This window comes from Bufo bufo, chromosome 3, assembly GCF_905171765.1.
Source record: "Bufo bufo chromosome 3, aBufBuf1.1, whole genome shotgun sequence".
Taxonomy (NCBI): Eukaryota; Metazoa; Chordata; class Amphibia; order Anura; family Bufonidae; genus Bufo; species Bufo bufo.
The window spans coordinates 647,539,463-647,561,768 of NC_053391.1; the positions used below are offsets into that span (position 1 = coordinate 647,539,463).

At 48.8% G+C, this 22,306-nt stretch overlaps 1 protein-coding gene across 3 annotated transcripts in view; it reads right to left on the reverse strand.

Annotated features, from left to right (window-relative positions):
• LOC120996369 (protein NPAT) overlaps positions 1-22,306 on the reverse strand; it is a 47,890-nt gene that overhangs the window by 24,118 nt on the left and 1,466 nt on the right. For 2 of the 3 annotated variants that reach the window (XM_040426251.1, XM_040426250.1), the window contains exons 3-10: positions 21,564-21,624; positions 15,535-15,607; positions 15,398-15,438; positions 12,727-12,945; positions 10,954-11,041; positions 10,740-10,854; positions 3,263-3,354; positions 2,473-2,557 (exon numbers count right to left, since the gene is read on the reverse strand). In XM_040426251.1, the coding sequence (XP_040282185.1) occupies positions 2,473-2,557; positions 3,263-3,354; positions 10,740-10,854; positions 10,954-11,041; positions 12,727-12,945; positions 15,398-15,438; positions 15,535-15,607; positions 21,564-21,624 (774 nt within the window). The remainder of the gene's footprint in view (positions 1-2,472; positions 2,558-3,262; positions 3,355-10,739; positions 10,855-10,953; positions 11,042-12,726; positions 12,946-15,397; positions 15,439-15,534; positions 15,608-21,563; positions 21,625-22,306) is intronic. The other variant, XM_040426252.1, reaches the window with a different exon arrangement.

A 22,306-nucleotide genomic window follows, 5' to 3' on the forward strand; every position in this document is an offset into this window, starting at 1 on the left:
AGAGCCCCCGCATCAAGGGATGCTTCACAGACGAATTTGCCGGCTTGAACGATAAGTTGGGCTAGAGCACGGAGGTCCTGAATAGGGACGTCGGATTCAAGCTCCTGATCCAGCTGAGAAGCCCACTCTGAAACCGCTTTTCCAGCCCAAGCGGAAGCAAAGACCGGCCGGAGGGCGGAACCGGAGGCTGCAAAGATACCTTTGGTAATGGCCTCTATACGGCGATCCTCAGTGGATTGTAAGGAAGAGCCATCAGCAACGGGAATAGCCGTGCTTTTTGCCAAACGGGCCACCGGGGGGTCGACTTTGGGTGGTGACGCCCAGTTTGTAATGCAATCCGCCGGGAATGGATAACAGATATCCAACTTCTTAGGCGGGGTAAAACGGGCATCAGGGCGGGCCCAGGCCTTGGAAACCACCGACGAGAAGTCAGTGTGGAGGGGAAAAACTGCAGACGTCTGTTTTTGGCGAAAAAAGGAAACACTGTTTTTTTCAGAATTAGGAGGATCATCGTGAATCTTAAAGGTATCACGAATATTGTTAATAAGATGGCCCACAGCAGAAGCCAGTTTTGAAGGCAAGGCCGAGTCCATATCACAATCTGAATCAACTAGTTCCCCTTCAGAGGGCATATCCTGTATCGAGGAAGGGCCCGACTGAGAGCGCACCCTTGGGGGTGATACTGAAGCATCCGAGGATGATAGGCGCTCCGCCCTAGACCGCTTCTGGGGTTGACGGGCTCTGGAGGTGTCGCCTGGAGAGAGGGACTCAGACGGGTCAGCTAAGATAGCGGGCAATACCTCTGCAAGGCGGCCCACAACGTTAGAGAGGCTGACCACAGCCTGGGAAAGGGACCTAGCCAAGTCAGGGGGATCCAATAGGCCAGGGGGTGACACAACAGATGGCGGACCCTGTAATGGGGCTTTGCAAGCCGAGCAATGCGGGTCAGGCTGCCCTTGAGGGAGGGGCGCCTTACATGCGGTGCAGGTGTGATACCAAGGACCGGCCGGCGCTGAGGGGTCAGACATGTTGGCTGAAGTAATATAAAAGCGTCCAGGCCAGAGGGCTGCAGAGCTAGAAAGGGTCAACAGTCCTACCAGGTCACAGTGGGAGCAGACGACAACAGCAGAGGTAAAACCTGAGGTAAAAACGATCCGTCCTGAGAGCAGGCACGAAGAGGAGGCGGGGCCAGCGAGGAGCGGGAAGAAAGACGTCCGCCCCCCCGACTGAATGTCTAACATGTACAGGAGAAGCGGAACGAAGCTCCGCCCCCCGCCGGAACTTTCGCGCGCGCGATTCAAACAAATATGCCGCCGAGAAAATATTGCCCCCCGACCACCTCCTTATACACCGGCGGCGAATGACACACCGGTAGCCGGCAAGAGAAGTCAGCCGACAGCTGAACACAGCGGCAGCACTGGCCGAGATAACAAAAGGCGGCCCCACAAGGCCGCAGCACCTGAGGTAAACTTGTGCAGTAAACCCTCCCCCACGAGCACCGCTCCGTCCTGCTCCACACACAAGGGGGGGGAAGCCGACAGTAAGCCTTGTAATGTGACAAGGCTAGGCAGAGGGAACACAGAAGTTAAAACCCTAACGGGGGTGGGGGGGGGGGGGTTGGAACGGCTGCATAGCCACCTCACCAGTCGACTTTTTCACCCTCAGTCCATCCAGCAGGGACGCCCCTTCAGCCACTGGCACCGAAGTGGCAGGAAGCTGGAGAGGGGCTTGCAGGCGGGCGACCCTTGTGCTGGCGGGATGCAGGGGAGCTGGGCTGCCCTGGTCCTCCTTTTCTTCTGTGGGGGAGGCAGCAGTGCGGATAACCGGCACTGGCGCAGCTCAACCCCGGGAAAACAGAGAGGTCTTTGCGACTCTGTTGTCCCTGTTGAAAAAAGGAAAAAAGTTGAAAATAATAAAAAGAGAAAAAATAAAATCTTTAGCAAAGACAGCTCTGCAGTGCAGAGAGTGTCTTGCCTCCTTGACACTAAGCAAAAAACTGGTAGTCGCTCGCTCCAGGCTGAGGGTATAGCTGCTGGAGGAGGGGCTTAACAGTCTTCACTTAGTGTCACGCCTCCTATGGAGATGAGCTATACCCAAGGTTTCCTGTGTCCCCCAAGGAATTGGGCGAGAAATGACTTGTTACCTTCATTTTCCAGGACAGTACAGATTTCACATAGCGGAGGGGGGCGGCAGCAAAGAGTTCGGGTGTGGGCAGTTACTTATGCTAAAAAAGGCGTGCTTGGGATCTAAAGGTAGGCGGGCTGGGCACTGTACGGGCGAGTTCCTGGGATCCAGAGAAGGATAATAACGCCCCTCTGGGCACCTCGGACACAGTTGATTTTATCGCTAATGAAAAAACAAATGAAGACTACAGCAAGAAATAAGGTATTTTATTGTACATGGCAGTAGTAACAACTTAATATGCTCAAACCAGGTGACAGATTCCCTTTAAAGAGCTTATGACAAACTTACTTGCAGGCCAAGGATCTCATCAATAGAGGTGTCTTGCTCGGCAGCTGTTCCATCTGCCTGTTTGGAGCTCTGTGCAGCCGAGTCACTAAGGAAGAAGAATTAACGATGGGTGCTTTTATTATATGTAAATTCAAACATTATACTAACATATTAGATAAATGCAAACAATAAGGACTTTTCCAAGAAACCGTATCCTTCACTCTAACATCTGTGTACATGAATAGATGCACGGATGATTAAAGGTGTTCTGTGACATTTTAATATTGATGACCTATCTTCTGGATAGGTCATCAGTATCTGATCGATGAAGGTCCGACACCCAGGACCCCCATTGATCAGCTGTTTGAGAAGGCACCAGAGCTTCTGCTTTTCCTAGGCCATCAGGCATGTAGCCTGGGAGTAGCTCAGGCCTATAGAAGTGAATGGGGCTGAGTGCAATACCAAGCACAACCGCTATACAATGTACTTCGCTGCGAGAAGGCAGCGGTGCTCACAGGTGCTCCAGCGCTCTCAAAAACTGCTGATCGGCAGGGGTCCCTGGTGTCGGGCCCCCACTGATTAATACTGATGACCTATGCCCAGGATCATCAGTATCACTAGTTGAAAAAACCCTTTTAATTGGTAGGCCATCAGTATTAAAGCCTTGGAAAACTCTTGATTGGTAGGTCATTAGTTTTAAAATGTCATAAAACTCTTAATCCAGGCTGCAATAAGAAAGAAGTCTACAGGAACAAAAAAATAAATAAAAATATAATTACCTGCTAAAATGAACACTTATTCTTATCCTTACCTTCCAAGAAACTTGTTAATATTCTCTGCCAGCTTCTCTTGAAGACTCTTATTGCTTAAGATCTTTTCCCTTGCATTTTCGATCACCATTTGCTAATGGTAAAACAACCAGATCACAAATTCAATGTAAATGCTGAGCTCATTTCTATATAAATCAAGTATACATGGTACATCGATTCAATAAAACATTACAATGATAATTTAGTTCTAATCTTTTGTCTAGTGTTTGGACACAAGGATATATTTAACATAAAATTACAAGATATCAATCAAGTGTAGTTGCTGCTGCAGTTGGTAAAACCTACATTATCAGTTAACCCATATTGGAGAACACAAACTAATAAAGGCCAAACACAATAAAAGTCCTATGCGCAAGAAACAGTATACATTACTAAGAAAAAAAATACATGCAGGACGTAAATTCAAAGAACAGCGCAAGTTAAAAAAAAGTCTTATATCATCCAGGGTGTGCAGGATAGGTATCCAAACACTTAAAGAGGTTGTGTCATTGCAGACTTTGATAGCATATCACTAGCATATGCCATCAAAGTCAGATAGGTGCGACCAGCACCTATCTCCAGAACAGGTCCCTGAAAGTGAAGGTGTGCATCGATGGCGCATGTGTGGCTCTCCATTCATTTCGATGGGAATTCTGAAAATAGCTGAGCGTGCTCTCGACTATTTTTGGACATCTCATAGAAATGAATGGATAGCACAACGAACATAACTGCCGGATAGCAGTCCCAAAGAAATGGATGGAGGGTGGCCACACATGAACGACTGATCACTTCGGGGGCCCCGTTCTGGAGATCTGACAATGGTGGCATATGCTCAATATTCCAACAATGTCTAAGATAAGACAACCCCTTTAACAAATTCGAAAAGCATAACCAGGCAGTCACAAGATCAAGCCCCCATAAGTCATAGGTGACAATATACCTAATGACTGGACTCTCACCAGTAGAGGACACCACGCCTGACACATTTTGCCAAAAGCTTCATCAAGGGGTGATAAGACTTACTTGTGTTAATGCTGACCACCACATGTTCATACCACCAGATTCTTGTGCTGTGTGGTTTCCTTTTTTAAGCTTCTGTATTTTTTAACAATCAGTATAAAATAGTTATGCCCTTCTATCTTTGAATATGCTTCCCGCTAGGGCTGCAGTAAACTATTATTTTTTATGATTAATCAAGTAATCTAATAAGAAAAAATGAATTCATAGACTGTTTTCCTTTATAAAAACTCATCAGACCCCCTGCCATCAGTTCCCAACACCCTTCGTTCCCACTGTGCGATCAGCCCAGGTGCATCAGCTAGCCCCCCCCACCCCAGTGCCATCAGCTCCGTTCCCCCAGTGCCATCAGCCCATCCATTGCCATGTCCCCCACTCCCCCAGTGCCATCAGATCAGCCCATCCATTGCCATGTCCCCCACTCCCCCAGTGCCATCAGATCAGCCCCTCCATGTGACCCAGTGCCATCAGATCAGCCCCTCCATGTGACCCAGTGCCATCAGATCAGCCCCTCCATGTGACCCAGTGCCATCAGATCAGCCCCTCCATGTGACCCAGTGCCATCAGATCAGCCCCTCCATGTGACCCAGTGCCATCAGATCAGCCCCTCCATGTGACCCAGTGCCATCAGATAATCCCCTCCATGTGACCCAGTGCCATCAGATAATCCCCTCCATGTGACCCAGTGCCATCAGATAATCCCCTCCATGTGACCCAGTGCCATCAGATAATCCCCTCCATGTCCCCCAGTGCCATCAGATAATCCCCTCCATGTCCCCCAGTGCCATCAGATAAGCCCCTCCATGTCCCCCACTCCCATCTGCCCCTCCATGCCATCCATTGCCGGCTGTCCCCCTTCAGTGCCATGTCCCCAGCACCAGTGAAATAAAATACTTACCTTTCCTGTAGGGGCTCCGCTCCACAGCTCCTTCCTCCTCTTCTCCGCACTGGATCCTGACGTCACACAGTGTCGGGTCAGTGCACGTAAGCGCGCACTATGACCGGACGATGTGACAGGATCCAGTGCAGCTTGGTACCGGCCAGCGGGTGCCCACGAAGCGGTAAGTAATAGCAAGCGCTTCACTCCCTCTCCGTGGTCGTATGACACAAACGAATCCTCGATGCAAAAAATTTGCATCAATGAATTTTTTTGTGTCTAATTACTTCATTTAAATCGAATATTTGTTTCAGCCCTACTTCCCACATGTATTTTTTCTTCATCTCCAATGTACAGATCCACCAAAAAATCCACATATTGAATCTGATCTTCCTAGACCCGCGAGTATGACACAGGGAGAAGCAGGATATGGGAAATGGAAAATCATGTATTCCTGCAGTTAATTCGCATGTTTAGAGTGGAATTTTCACATGAATTTTGAGGAGTATTCCACCCCATATTGTATAGTGTGCCTCTCAAGGTTTTGATTTGGAATCTGTGCTCATATACAGGTCGCAAATTTTCCCATACATTGATTTGAAATCCGCATTGAAGAAAAAAAATAAAATTTAAACGTCAGATCTTGGCACGGAACCTGACAAATTCCCCATGATGGTGCAAATGTGTGTGAGGATCTGCAGCACAACAAACTGCAAATCTGCTGCCAAAAATGGAAGGTCAGCAGTCCGAAAAATTTGCCATGTGAAACTGAGACAAGTTATGCATCGACGTCAATGGGCTCCCTGATAGGCTGAAGTCTCCGCCTAGCATACTGTTTGAAGCCCGGTACATTACTGGCTCACAACAAACAGACCTTGCCCTGTGCAATGCAGAGCAGGGCAAGGGGAGAATCAGAGCAAGAAAATGAGATTTTTGTGAACTCGCCTGTAAAATCTCTTTCTCGCTTGATTCATTGGGGGACACAGGACCGTGGGTATAACTTGCTGCTGCCACTAGGAGGCGACACTAGGCTGAAAACTGTTAGCTCCTTCCCTGCAGGCTATACCCCCTCCAGCCTGGAGAGAGCATTTCAGTTTGTGCTCCAGCAGTAGGAGAGACCAAATTAAAAGTAAAAATCAACAGAAAACTGTACACTGTCATGAGACCGAACCAAACACAAGGTCCCAACAGACAAATCAGGAACCCCACTTGCCTCACAACAATATGTGGGTGGGTGCTGTGTCCCCCAATGAATCAAGCGAGAAAGAGATTTTACAGGTGAGTTCACAAAAATCTAATTTTCTCGCTCATATCATTGGGGAACACAGGACCGTTGGACGTCCTAAAGCAGTCCCCTGGTAGGGAAACAAAATTCTCCCAAACCAACTCTCTATGGAAGTCCCTGAACTGCGGCCTGTAGAACCCTGCAGCCGAGAGAAGCATCCGCCGAGGCCAATGAATGCACGCGGTAAAATTTAGTAAAGGTGTGTAGAGAGGACCAAGTCGCTGCTTTACACAACTGAGACGCAGAAGCGTGGTGGAGGTGTGCCCAAGAAGCCCCGACCGCTCTGGTAGAGTGAGCCGTGATCCCAGGTGGAGGAACCTTGTCCCTGGAACGATAGGCCTCGGCAATTGCCGAGCGAATCCACCGAGCAATAGTCATCTTTGAAGCAGCCAAAGCATTACGAGGGGCATCCGAGATAACGAACAGAGCGTCAGTGCGTCTAAAGGGGGCCACCACCGACAGATAGATCTTCAAGGCCTGTACTACATCCAGACGATGGAGGGAGACCTCCGCGGATGAGAAGGCTGAGGGCAAAACGAGGGCAAAACAATGTCCTCATTCACGTGAAAGGCAGAAACAACCTTTGGTAAAAAAGATGGCACTGGACGAAGAACCACCTTATCTTGGTGAAACACCAAAAAGGATTCCTTGTAGAAGAGAGAGAGCTGCCAGTTCCGAAACCCGTCAAATAGAGGTAATGGCCACTAAAAAGGCCACTTTCCAGGAAAGTAGACGGACGCTGTCTGGAGTGCACCGAGAACCAGGTTCAGGTCCCAGGAATGTAATGGGGGCCGCTATGCTGGAACGGTGTGAGCTACTCCTTGCAAGAAAGTCTTGACCGGACCTAGGACGGCTAGAGTACGTTGAAAAAAAAAATGGACAGGGCCGAGACCTGCTCTTTGAGGAAACAGAGCCATGCCCAGGTCCAATCCTGACTGAAGGAACGCTAGAACCGTAGGAAGGGAAAAACGCCTAGGAGGAAGAGCTCGTTCCTCGCCCAAACACAAGAAGGATTTCCGGGTCCGGTAGTAAATCCTAGAAGAGGAAGGTTTCCTGGCCCTAATCATGGTTCGAATGACCACATCAGAAAAACCTCTGCGTTTCAACAGAAAGGTTTCAACAGCCACGCCGTTCAACGTAGCGTATCTAAACTCTGATGGAAAACTGGGCCCTGGGAGAGTAGATCGGTTCTGATTGGCCGAGGCCACGGAGCATCTCCTAGCAGAAGAATGAGTTCTGGGTAGGATCCAAGGTAGAAGTGGGAACGGTGGGAACACGTAAAGAAACGCGAAGCTGTCCCAAGGCGCCACGAGAGCGTCCACACCGTGTACTGCTGGATCCCTTGCGCGAGAGAGGAAGCACGGGAACTTGTGATTGAACCTGGACGCCATCAAGTCCACTTCCGGACGTCCCCACCTGAGACAGATGGCCTCAAACACCTCCGGATGGAGGGACCACTCCCCCGGGTCCACTGTTGTCCGGCTGAGAAAGTCTGCCGTCCAGTTGTCCACTCCCGGGATGAAGACTGCCGAAATCATCGGAACATGGGACTCTGCCCACTGCAAAATCTTCGCAGACTCCTGAATCATCGGAAGGCTGCGAGTCCCTCCTTGGTGGTTGATGTAGGCCACAGCTGTGGCATTGGCCGACTGCACCCTGATCGGACGACCCTGCAGAAGTGGAGTCCAATGGACAAGGGAGAGATAAATGGCCCGGAGTTCCAGTATGTTGATGGGAAGTTTGGACTCCGATGGAGACCAAACACCCTGGACCGTCCGTGTGGCAAGAACTCCGCCCCAACCGCGAAGGCTGGCGTCTGTTGTAATGATCGTCCATATAACTGGAAGGAAGGATTTCCCCGCCAACAGATGGGCAGACTCTGTCCACCAACCGAGGGCTGTACGTGTTTGGAGGGACAGCCGGATCCGGCGATAAAGGGAATCCGGGGATTTATCCCAAGATGACAAAATGGCTCGTTGAAAACACCTCGTGTGAAATTGAGCAAAGGGAATGGCCTCGAAGGAGGCCACTATCATGCCCAGCACCCGCATGCAATTGCGGATAGACGTATTGCGGCGTTGGGAGTAATATGCGTATAGATCTCTGAATGTCCACGCTCTTGTCCAATGGCAGGCGTACCACGGCTGCACCTGAGTCTAGTATCATGCTCAGAAACCTGATTTGTGTGGTGGGAAATAAGCAGGATTTCCGCCGATTGACTATCCACCCGAAGCGGGACAGGGTGCTCAAAGTGATCTGAAGACTTTCCTCGCATTGGGAGACCGTAGATGCTTTGATCAAGGTATCGTCTAGATAAGGGAGGAGAGTGATGCCCCTGGAGCGCAGGAGACGGGGCAAGCACCTTTGTGAACACTCTCTGAGCTGTCGCTAGGCCGAATGGCACGGCGACGAACTGGTAGTGACATGAATGAATGGCAAAACGAAGAAAACGTTGATGAGCGGGTGCGATGGGAATGTGTATGTAGGAGTCTTGGATGTCTATCGATGCCATGAGTTCCCCCTGTACCAAAGAGGCAATCGCGGAGTGACTCCATCTTGAACCGTTAAATGCAGAGGAAGCGATTCACTATCTTGAGGTCCAGCACTGGGAGAACATCGCCTTCCTTTTTGGGTACTACGAAAGTTTGAATAGAAACCCGTAAATCTTTTGTGTAAGGGGACCGGAATTATCACGCCCCGTATGAGAAGGGACTGGACTGCTTGGAAGAAAGCAGCCGCCCGACCTGGACCCTTGGGCGGCTGGGAGAGGAAAAAACAGTTGGGTGGGATAGATTTGAATTCTATCTTGTATCCTGATGTCACTACCTCTCGTGCCCAAGCATCCGATATATGAGTTTGCCACATTTCCTGAAAAAGAAGGAGACGACCCCCCACCTGTAAGGGTGGGGCCGCACCTTCATGCTGAGGGCTGTTTCCCGGGAGCGGAACGAGGCTGTTGCGCTCGCGGACGCCATGCTGGCTGGGGTTTGAAGGATGGGCATTTTCGCAAGTCCTGATTGGGTGGCCTAGATGCAGGTGGGGCCACCGGACGAGTGCCCGCAAACCTACGAAAGGACTGATAACGGGAAGATGTGACCCTAGGACGAAAGGAACGTTTCACCTTGGGTTGCGGTAAATGGGTGCTTTTTCCCCCTGTTGCTTCCGAAATAATATCATCTAGCCGGGTGCCAAAGAGTCGAGACCCGGCAAAGGGAAGTCTTGAAAGAGAACTTTTGGAGGATGAATCCGCCGACCAGACTTTAAGCCACAGTTCTCGGCGGATAGATACCGCGGGACCCGAGGAATGGGCGACCATCGTCCCCGCGTCCAGAGCCGCTTCGCAGAGGTACTTTCCTGCCTGCGAAATTTGTACCGCCAAGGACTGGAGTTCCGCCAGAGGAAGATTGGTCGCAAGGTCTTGGTTCAAACGGAGGGCCCACTCCGAAACCGCTTTGGCTACCCATGCAGATGCGAAGATCGGGCGTAAGGCTGAACCACTGGCTGCAAAGACCGACTTCGATAGCGAGTCAATGCGCCGATCTACTGGGTCCTGGAGAGAGGAGCCATCCGCCACCGGAATAGTCGTGTTCTTTGCGAGGCAAGCGAACGGTGGGTCTACCTTCGGAGGTGAGGCCCATTTTTCCACACAATCAATTGGAAAAGGGTAGAGCAAGTCTAACCGCTTTGGGACAATGAAGCGCAAACCTGGCTGGTCCCAAGCCTTTGCGACAACAACGGAAAAGTCGTTGTGTACAGGGAAGGACTTAGGGGTCTGCTTTGTACGCAAAAACGACACTCCCATATATATATATATATATATATATATATATATAAATAAATGAATGAAGATTCTGGCTCAGGTGCAGCGTCCAAGGGAAAAAGCTTCTCACCCTTAATATACGCATGAAATCGGACAGCACTCCAAGACTTGAAAAAACGTGATGTCTTTATTCACCCATGTGGAACAGTAGCAACGTTTCAGCTCACAGTGGCCGGGGTTATAGAAATACTCATATGATGCCACTGCTTCAGATTACAGCTTATCTGCATGGGACATTGGAGGAAGCAGTAGGTTTAAAACACCTCATGAGATTATGCTGATGCCTAATATTAGACATTAGCACATGTCCTATGTAGCAAATGGATGGCAAACCACGCATTTCCCACTGCAGATTGATGAGTTATGGACAGCAGACACTAAGTGTTCAAATGTTTTCTATATGTAGAACTATGAACTGATTGCAGTACAAGTACAATTTATACACTTTAAATATGTCATTAACCTGTTTAGTTCACTTACAGGAAAGTCACCATCAATGATACCTTGAAGGGAATCACCATCTTCACCCACACCTCCATCTGAGGCTAGTGCAGTGGAGCTCAATGGAGCTGCTCGTCTCCTCCTCTGTACGTCTCTGCAAAAAACATTTAATGACAGCATAATAAACATCTAGTATTCCACTGCATTAATAAATCTAATGGTATAACTCAACACAAAAGCAAGAGAAACTCACTGTTTTCGCCTCATAGGAGAAGCGGTGGCTGCAGGTGGAGGTTTTCTTTGTGTACAGCCTGCAGAACGGCTTGCTTCGGGTTCCACAACTAGATCAGAATGAACAACAGATTGCTAATATGCAGTGGCGTTAGGCTACTTTCACACTGCCGTTTCTGGGTCCGCCTGTGAGATCCGTTTCAAGGTTCTCACAAGCGGCCCAAAACGGATCAGTTCAGCCCCAATGCATTCTGAATGGATAAGGATCCGTTCAGAATGCATCAGTTTGCCTCCGTTTCGTCTCCATTCCGCTCTGGAGGTGGACACCAAAACGCTGCTTGCAGCGTTTTGATGTCCGTCTGACGAAACTGAGCCAAACGGATCAGTCCTGACTTACAATGTAAGTCAATGGGGACGGATCCGTTTTTACTGACACAATATGGTGCAATTGAAAACGAATCCGCCTCCCATTGACTTTCAATGCAAGTCAAAACTGATCCGTTTGCATTTTTTTTTTTGTTCATGGAAATGCAGACGGATCCGTACTGAACGGATACAAGCGTTTGCATTATAGGTACGGATCCGTCTGTGCAGATACCAGACGGATCCGCACCTAAACGCAGGTGTGAAAGTAGCCTTACTGACCATTACCAATTCAGATTCTGAACTTTTATCGGGTTTATAACACAATACTTTATTTACTTCAATGGGTGGTCCAGTTTTAGTTAAGGCACTAATTTATTCACTGTGACTCTGTCTCAGCGCTGAGGCGGCCGCCCCCCCTCATTGCAGACCCCGGCAGATTGGAAGTGTGACGTCCTGTCCTCTGGATAGGTCATCAATCTCTGATAGGTAGGGGGTCCAACACAGAGCAGCTGTTTGATAATTCACCAGCGCTCACAGTAGCGCCGTGGCCTCAGCTTTCCCTAGTCCAAGTGATGACACGTTCATCGGTTACGTGGCCTAGGCACAGCTCAGCCCCATAGAAGTGAATGGGGCTGACCGCGACACCAAGCACAGCCGCTATACTTTGTATGGCGCTATGCTTGGTAAGCTGCTCAAACAGCTGATTGGCTGGGGGCCCGGGTGTCTTAAAGTCTTGGAAAAACCCTTTTAACTGGATCAAAGCAGAAGCATAGCAGAGCCTAATGGAGCCCACTGAATTTCAAGCAGTATGGCCCCAAACTAGGTTAATGTAACAAAGTGGTCTCTTTGTCCTCTACTGATGCATTAGTATCTTACCCCTGATCTGTTACACAATCTTTTATCATCTTACTGCTCCAAAATACCTTACAGCTCTTAACTGAAAACAGATCTCTCCATCCGCACAACACAATTTCCTCAGGAGGATTACAGATGTCGATAATATGGAAAATATGACCGCCACCGCGAGTAATTCTCTTGATAAATTGTGTAACACCTAGCCCCTTGGAATGAATTCCCATACAGAGAGCATTCTATTGTTCTGCTCTTATTGGGACCAGCATGGCTACTATCCTATCAGTAACACAGATATTGTATCGCTCTACAGATTCGTGGTTTGTATTCCGGACACACTGCACAACTCTCTTTTTCAGATAAAAAAAATAAAAAAGGAGAAATACCTCTAATTTTGAAATATTTCCCTAATCTCACTGTAAAAGTGACAGGACAGAAAAGAAAACAAAAAAAAAAACAAGAAAAGTGCTATGAATGTTTAGCATTTAACCAAGTACTGACATCAGTCACAGGAGAAATACATAGGTTTGAGCATCAACTGTACAACAAAAAACACTTGCGCTACAATTGCACTCACTGCTGATGGAGGTAGAGTTACTGTTCTGTACAGTAGACACTTCTCCAAATGAAGAGCTGGCGATGGGTGGTAAGGCACCTGGTGTGTGAACAGGTGGCAAAATATTCTGATTTGCCATTATTGGGGTAGATGTCTGATGTATCGGTGAACCTGAAACAGCCAGAGGGGAGGTCAGCATTCTCTGTCGTAAGCGGTCATTTATCCCCTTTCTTGTGCGTGCTGTGGAGTTATTAAAAGAAAGTTAAAAACAGATTTAAAAAAAAAAAAACAGTAAAAAAAAAAAAAAAAAAAGTTACTAAATAAATCCAAGTCTGTGGATATCCAAGCAAATGGATACGCCATAGCTGTGAAAGAACTGCAGTAATGTTAAAGGGGTTTTCCAAGACTTTAGATCTGATGACCTATTCTCTGGATCCGTCATTAGTATCTGATCAGTGGGAGTCTGACACCCGGGACCCCCGCCGATCAGCCAATGACGACACCCAAGAGCAGCTTAGCCCCACCGAAGTGAATGGGGCTGAGCATAATACCAAGCACAGCCACTTGATAAGCGCTGCGGTGCTCACAGGAGTGCCAGTGCCTTCTCAAACGGTTGATTGGTGGGGGTCCCGGCAGTATAAGGCATCATGCACACGACCGTATGAATTTTGCGGTTCGCAAAAAACGGATCCGCAAAATATACATATGACGTCCGTGTGCATTCCACATTTTGTGGAACATCTGGTCCCTAATAGAATAGTACTATCCTTGCCCATAATGCGGACAGTAATAAAACATGTTCTATATTTGTGCGGAACAGAAACACGGCTACGGAATGCACACTGAGTAACTTCAGTAGTTTTTTTTTTTGTGGACCTATTGAAATGAATGGTTCCGCATTCACAAAAAATTAAACCAGAGCAGACATGGAAAGAAAATACGTTCATGCGCACGGCTGTACAGTGGTTTGCGGTCCACATTTTGCAGAATGGAAGGTCTAGCCCTCAACAGACCACTCCTAATCTTTGTCCACGATACGGACAAGAACAGGACTTTTTTTTTTTTCAGGGCCGCGGAAGGGAGGTACAGATGCGGACAGCACACAGAGTACTGTCCGTATCTTTTACAGCCCCACTGAAGTGAATGGGTCCGCATCAGAGCCGCAAAAAACGCGTCTCAGATGCGGACCCAAACAACATTCGTGTACATGACGTCTTGGAAAACCCTTTTAATTAAGGAAAGGCAACAGTAATAATCCTGAAGAGATAACCCCTTTAGTAGGGAGACTCCCTCTACTTGACATAAAACTGAAGAATTGCTAGCAGAGAGCATTTCTCCCTCTAGCAGAACAATTTTATCCATGTATTTCCCTTTCAGCAACCAAACTGTATGGCTTTCCTATGAGATAATAGCTGATGCGCAGTGCCGGTATAGTGTTCCTTCCCTGTGCTGGCATCCGCCTCAGGGAAAGAACTGCGCATCGCGAGATTACGGCAATCTATCGTTGATGAAAGGAGGAGATTCGGAGGACATAGGCGGTGCTGGGCTCCTTCACAGGCGGGCGTGGCTGGGCACAAGGAAGGTTAGTACATCCCCTTGGACACATTCAAGACTCATTTACATATCTATAAAATCCTTTTTTAAAGAAATTGAAACCACACAGCCCTATAGGACACATATATTGCGGACATGCTAGCGGCGATCTAGCCGTGCATGTCCGAATCTCTATAGGCCAAAACCTGGTGACAGAATCCCTTTAATGCAGGAACAGCTTCCAACTGAAAAGCGTGAGCCTACATGAAGTAATATCTAAAAATGATTTCTACAAGCTATTGTAGTCAAAGCAGTCACCATTTTTAAGGGAACCTGTCACCACCAAACGCAGTGCAATCTGCAGGCAGCATGTTCTAGAGCAGAAGGAGCTGAGCAGATTGATATCCAGTTTTGCAAGAATAAATTCTGTAAAAACTGTAATTTATTCATTTAAACCTCTGGTCTTTTCATGCAGTCATGTGCGTGGTCCTACTGAGTGATGGACAGCCTTCTCTGTATGCTTTGTCATGTACAGTTAGCTGCCAGTCACTGATTGGCTCCACCCACTTGACTCCTTAACATAAAATGAGCAGAGATTTAAATTCATGAATGATGATAATGATATGTTTGACTAAATTGTTTACTAATTTGCTCAGCTCCTCCTGCCCTATAACGTGGAGAGGGAGAGGGAGAGAGAGAGTTGTGCTTCCGCATAGAGGATTAGGAAGCTCCATTACAAAGATACAAAACAACATTAAAAGGGGTATTCCAGTAATCTGATGTTAATCACAGGATAGGAGATAACTAGTAAATGGGAGGGGGTCCTAAACCTGGGACCCCCACTGATCACAAGAAAGGGGGCCACATATCCAGCAGGGCACCCCGAAATGAACAGAGCAGTAGGTTGGGCATGCAAAATGTCACTCTATTCATTTCTATGAGAGTGATGGAGATAGGCATGTACAGCTCCGGGCGATTTCCATTAGGTCTCAGAGATGAAAGGAGTGGAGGACACATGTTAGAACTGCTAATCTGTTTGGGGGGGCACTGTGAGGTATGGGGCCCCCATTCTCATGATTGGGGGGGTCCAAGCAGTGGGATAACTTTAAATTATCAGAATACCCCTTCAATAAAGCCATCAATTACACAGTTCACTTGCCTCTTTGATTGTTGTTAAATGCTGCTGATTCTTGTATGGTCCTGAGGGTAGAGATATCAGTTATTAAATGTCCATGTAAAGGACCACATAACGTGTACAATACATTTCACAAATCATGGAGCAGTGTATAATTGTACCTGATCTGGGACAGCGTGAGGTCAAGCTTCCTCCAGAGAGACGACACCATGAATGGTATTTCTGCTTGATTCTCTAAACAAGAAGTTTCAGTTAATTTTGGAGATATATAAAGGGCATAGATATATACATATACATCTCTCTAGAATGAGAAGCCCCTAACACCAGGACATTGTCTGTATTAATAGAGAAGTTGTTGGGATTATGAAAACGGGTCAGCTTGCAGGGCTACTCTGGAGTTACCAGGAGATAGCCAGCTCAGCTGTTACCGAAATCCCAACCACCTCTATTCATTCAGGCTGGCGGAGCCCGCTCTAGAGAGGTGTCCAGGTCCCAGAGGTGGAACCCACATCTATCAGACCTTTATGGTATATCCTGAGATATATCATAAGTGTGCATTTAATGTAAACTGTAATATAGGGCTCAAGAAAGTTTCCTAGTTGCTTACCCTTTCTTTACTGTCCACCAATAGCTGCAAATAACAAAAGGAAAAAGGAAACCATAGTAACAGGCCCCTCCCCAATCTACTCCGGTTTAATAACCCCAACGTCCTTAGGTTCTGCCTCTTTCTTTGCTGCTGCCAAAGATAAGTGCTTCTCATTCAATTGTTAATCCAATATTGTGTTGGTAATTTTCTATTGTGTCTTGATACACCTTAGTGGTTTTGTGGGGTTGTTATCTTCCCCATATGCCTTCTCTCTCCCTATAGTTATCTTATTACTTTATCCCTTTGTCATAAGTGATTACCCAAGTTGAATATTCCTTCCTATTCTACCCGTTCCTTCCGACCAGGGCATAGGGTATGAGATTCTATCCCTCTGCCCCTGCTGCTTCTCCTTCTCACATCAGCCGCTCTGATCGGCCATTTTCGCCATCTTCTGGGACCTGGGACTCCGCCCCTCCCAGCCTTCGTGCGCTCTGCGCCGTGGCCACGCCCCCAGACTGGAGCGTCCGAAGCCTCGCGAGACTTCAGACACCATAGCTTTCCTCCCAGTGCTTCTAAATCCCCCTTCCCCCACAGATCCTGACCTGGGGGAGGCTTCTGCCAATCCTGGGCCTTTATCTCCCAGGGAAACTTCAGATCCCAGAATTATTGATCCCCAGGCCCTGGCTCTCCAGCGCTCAGTAACTGATGCTATTATCGCAGCTATGGGCTCTGTTTCCTCCATGCTCACCAGGTCAATCTCTGAAGCCCTTATGGCCCACACGCCTTCTGCCGGGGTTCAGATTCCCCAAACTAGGTCTGAGACCCGGCCACCAGCACCCGATCCACCTGCCTCCAGAAATACCTTGAGTGGTGCGTCTTTTGCCACCCAAGATGGCGCGCCTATGTCGCGCAAAAGAGCCTGTACACGCCAGGCAGAAAAAGCGCGCCCCTGGAAATGTGCCAGAGCACAACTAGCTACAGAGTCCGATTCAGAATTCGGCTCAGATGAGGAGGCTTTGACTGACGCTTTAGGGAATACGGACAAAGACCTGGGTGATATAACAGTGGACCGATACCCTTCTACCCCTTCGGCCACCGGCTCCCTAGCGGAGGTCGCCACTGGTTCCTCGGCCACGCTAATTGAACCAATAGGGGAACCCCTGTTTGACCCAGACACCCTCCACCACCCCAGATCCGTGGAGTGGCTCCCTGTAGATCATGTGGCCAGATACTTGGAAGCCAGGGTGCGGTGCCCCCTTAGCAAGGAGGCCCGCAACAAGCTACAGGCGGAATGCCCAAGACCTATTATACCCAATAAGGTCTGTGAAACCCCAGTGGTGGACCCTAAAATGGTGCAATTCCTGGCCAAATCCGTCTGGAACCCCCGCAGGAGTCTAGAATCAGCCCTAAAAGCATGCCAGGACAAGCTCCTGGACATTTTTGGCCCCTTGGCCAGAATCTTTGAACGGGCGGAAGCCGCTAGAGCGGAAAATAGCCAAGTTGACCCAGAGGAGCTCTGGGGCTGGGTACAACGAGCCATTTGCATGGCGGGTAATGTCAACGCCTCACTCTCTATAGGGAGGCGCAAGGCCACTCTTTTTAAGATGGAGCCTAAATTGGCCAACCTCACCCTTACAGAGGCAGGTAAGGATGCCCAAGGTTTACTCTTTGGGGAGTCATTCATTAAAGATATGGGCCGTTTTGTTTGCGCCTTCACGGCTTTAGATAAAGCCCAGTCCTCCATGAAGAGGGTGTTTCAAGGTAGGGTTTCTACCAGGGTCGGCAGTTCCAGGGGCCGCCTGTCCGGCCAGTCATCCTTCCAGACCCGTGGATCGGGTCGAGGCTCCTTCACACAGAGGTCCTTTGCACAACGGACCAACTACCAGGAGGCGAGACAACCCACTACATTTTTCCCCTCTCGGGGAGGTCCAAGCCGCTTCAGGGGCTACAGAGGTTCCTCAGTTTCGAGACGACCTTACGGTAAGTTTTCCACTTCTTCCTCTTCATTCTTTGGATGTTTGTGTAGGGGGGAGGCTCCGTCTTTTTTCTCATGTCTGGTCCAACATCACCTCGGACCTGTGGGTACTCTCCACAGTTCAGGGATTCCACATAGAATTGGTAAACCCCCCTGTCTCTCTTCCTCCTCCTCATCCCATAGTTCCCTCCCATCAGACCCAGACCCTGATAGACCAGGAACTGTCAGACCTCTACCGGAAAGGAGCGGTGGAACCTGCTCCAGACCTTCAGTCGGGGGTTATCAGCAACAACTTCCTGGCGGAAAAGAAAGGAGGTCAAATGCGCCCAGTAATCAACCTCCAAGCCTTAAACGAGTTTGTGCGTTACCGCCATTTCAAGATGGAAGGGATTCATCTCCTCAGGGACCTCCTTCTCCAAAAAGATTGGATGGTGAAGCTCGACCTCAAGGAGGCGCATTTGACAGTCCTGGTGTCGGAACCTTCCAGGGACCTCCTGCGCTTCATTTGGAATGGGACCATTTGGCGGTTCAAATGTCTCCCCTTCGGCCTGTCATCCGCTCCTTGGTGCTTCACAAGCTGATGCGGTCTGCTATGGCTTGGCTACGCAGTCGAGGGGTGCGTCTCAATCTACTTGGACGACATCCTCATCATGGCCCAGGAACGATCTGAGCTGGGCTATGGATCTTTTATGTCTGGGATTTCTCCTCAACCGGGAAAAATCTGTGCTGGTACCCTCACGTACCATGGTCTTCCTGGGTTTCACCGTGGATTCGTCCACAGCAACTCTTTGTCTCCCTCGAGAGAAAATCCACTCCATCCGCAATGAGTTACGCCGCGCTTTAACAGTACCACAGATCTCACTGCGCCACCTAGCCCGGCTTATCGGCCTCCTCTATTCAAGCAGTCTTCCCAGCCCAGCTGCATTACCGAGCCCTACAGCGCTTGAAGATCGCTCACCAACACGCGGGAGCTTCGTACGCAGACCTCATCTCTTTGGATGCAGAGACCAGGGACGAGATGTTGTGGTGGAGCCACAATCTTTCAGCCTGGAACGGCAAACCAATCTTCGGCTCCCTACCAGACTTTACGGTGGAATCGGACGCCAGCCTCCGGGGTTGGGGCGCTCACTGCGAAGGCGTGACCACCGGAGGATGTTGGTCAGAGGAAGAGACCAGACTACACATCAACGTTCTGGAACTTCTAGCGGGATCCTTTGCAATTCGCAGTTTTGCGAACGGAATAGCTAAGGCATGCATCAGGTTGCGCATGGACAACGTCTCGGCAGTCCGGTACGTCAACTCTATGGGCGGCACCCACTCCGCTATGTTGTCTCAGCTAGCGAAAGATTTCTGGTCATTTTGTCTGTCCAGAGACATTGTGGTATTGGCAGAATACCTTCCGGGACTCCACAACACTCATTGGAACTCTCGCTACCTCAGGGACGGCAGCGATTCGAAGTTGGACAAACAGGTGTTCGCTACTATTTCATTTCACTGGTGTCCTTTTTCTACCGACATCTTTGCTTCCCGCCTCAACACCCAGCTGCCTCACTTCTTCAGCTGGCGCCCGGACGCGGCGGCGGTCGACGCCTTTCTACAGGATTGGTCGGGTACACAGACGTTTGCCATGATCCCGCGGGTCCTGAACCAAGTGTGCCAACAATTGGCCAACCTTGTTGTGGTGGTCCCCTTTTGGGGCACCCAATCGTGGTTTCCCCACTTGCTAGAGCTGTCAGTGGACACGCCATTCCTCCTGACATACTTAAGGGGTCTCCTGCTGGGACCGTTCGGACTGGAACACCCCCTCATTCTGGACGGCTCTCTACGGCTCCTAGCTTGCAAGATCTCGGGAATCCTTGGACAATCCAGGGAATTTCGGAGACAACTCGTAGCCTTTTGGAGGACTCATGGGCTCCAGGCACCAGAAGATCTTAAAGAGCAGCCTGGAGAGCTTGGTCTAGCTGGTGCTTGGCACGGACTTAGATCCCTTTACAGCACCTGTAGTGGAGATTCTACAGTTCCTGTCATCTTTGCTCGAAGAGGGCAAGGCATACCGCACGATTAATCTGTTCAGGTCGGCTATTCCTTCAGCTCTCCAGGGTTTTGATGGCTGGCCAACACCCCCTGGTATGCCATCTTCTTTGGGGGTCCCGCCTTGCTCGGCCTCGGTTCTCCACTACCTGGGACGTGTCTTGTGTTCTGTCCCTTTTCTCCAACTGGCTGTCCAACTCGGACCTCTCCTTGCATCAGTTATCTGCCAAACTTGTTACTCTTCTATGCCACATTTCTTGCAAGAGAGTATCTGATGTCAGAGCTCTGGATTACGACGCCCGTTCATTCACGCCAGAGGGCGTCACTTTCAACATCACTCGCCGTACCAAGACGCATATCAGGATGGTGCATTATCCCGCTTTCCCTTCAACCCCGACGCTTTGTCCGGTGGCTTGCCTCAAAGAGTACGAGGCTCGTACTTCGACTCATCGCTCCCCAGCTTCTCCCAACTTTTTCTTTCTTTCCGTCGTCCATTCATGCCAGTCACCAGCACCACGCTGGCTCGTTGGGTTAAGTGGGTCCTCTCCTTAGCAGGAGTGGACCCTGCGGTATTCTCAGCTCACTCCACTAGGGGAGAGGCCGCTACATCCATGGTGGTAGCGGGAGCGAAACTGGAAGATGTCATGAGGTAGGCGGACTGCTCCAGAGTATCCACCTTCAAGGAATTCTACTTTCGTCCGCCTCAACACGCCTTCTCGTCTGTGATGGAACAGCTTTGAACTCGCAATAGGAGCCTCCGTGTCTTAAAATAAAATTGCATGATTTTTCCTATTTTATGACATAAAGTAATGATTTTATGAAAGACACGGAGGTGAGTATTGCCCCGCCCTTACCCACCCGTTATGTTCTTTGTGTCAGAGATATTTAGCCGTTATGTTCTTTGTGTCAGAGATATTTAGCCGTTATGTTCTGTGTGTCAGAGATATTTAGCCGTTATGTTCTGTGTGTCAGAGATATTTACCCGTTATGTTCTTTGTGTCAGAGATATTTACCCGTTATGTTCTTTGTGTCAGAGATATTTACCCGTTATGTTCTTTGTTTCAGAGATATTGTTTGTCCCTTGTTTTGACTAATTCAATAATTATCTTCATCCACAGGGACGTTCGCCCGAGTCGGGTGTAATTCCAAATTCTCTGTCTCTTAATTTTCAGGGTGATTCGTCATGGCAGTCAGGAGCCTAACAGTTGCGTTCAGTTGCCAAGTTGGATAGCTACAGTTGCCGAGTTCGCCAATATGAGGCAGTGTTTCCAGTTCCATGAAGTTGAAAAGTTCGGTGGATAAGGAAGAATGTCTGGAGTTGCTGGCATTGTGCCAAAGAAAGAGGAAGAACCTAAGGACGTTGGGGTTATTATACTGGAGTAGAGTGGGGAGGGGCCTGTTACTATGGTTACCTTTTTCCTTATGTTTTGTTCTTTGCTGCTATTGGTGGACAGTAAAGAAAGGGTAAGCAATACTCGCCTCCGTGTCTTTCATAAAATCATGACTTTACGTCAGAAAATAGGAAAATCATGCAATTTGGTCCTTCTAATATTTCCCTACTCAATCTGAAAGCCATGAAGATTCAGGAATACACTCACCCTTTGTCTTCATTGAGATATATTCATTTAGGATCGTAGTCAGGTTTTTTCCAAAGAGAGACTGAAAAGAAGATCGTATTGGACATTTAGAAAGGAACTACGTAATAAAACGAGTATGGTTTTACTCAATGTTTAACTGTAGAAACTGATGAGGCTGTTCAAATAATAAAAGAATTAAAGGGGTTGTCCAGCCTTGGAGCAGACAGCAGACAGCCCCTATGCAAGACTCCCCTGTCCAAGGATTCATCAGCGACATATTGTCCTAGCCAATGTGACCGCTGAGGCCTGTGACAGGCTGCGGCTATCACAAGACCAGACAACATCCTGCAGGGACCAGAAGCTGGCAGGAACAGAGCAGCAGCAGGACCAGTGACAGGTCAGATAAAGGGGGTTATCCAGTAATTTATATTGATGAACAATCCTTTGGATAGGTCATTTATGTAAGATTGGCGGGGGTCTGACACCTGGGACCGCCACCAATCAGCTGTTAGAAGAGGCCTCTTCAAAGACCACGAGACGTCACCATACACCAGTCACATGGCCTAGTTGTGGCTCAGCCCCATTGAAGTTAATAGGGCTCAGCTACAATACCAAGCATAGCTACTATACTTTGTATGGCGCTGTGCCAGGAAAGCTGCCAAGACCCTGCATTACTCAGTAAAGTGTCAGTGAGCGTAGCAGCTCCCTGAAACATGTGACTGGCAGGAGTGCTGGGACTCGGACCCCCACCGATGTGATAATTA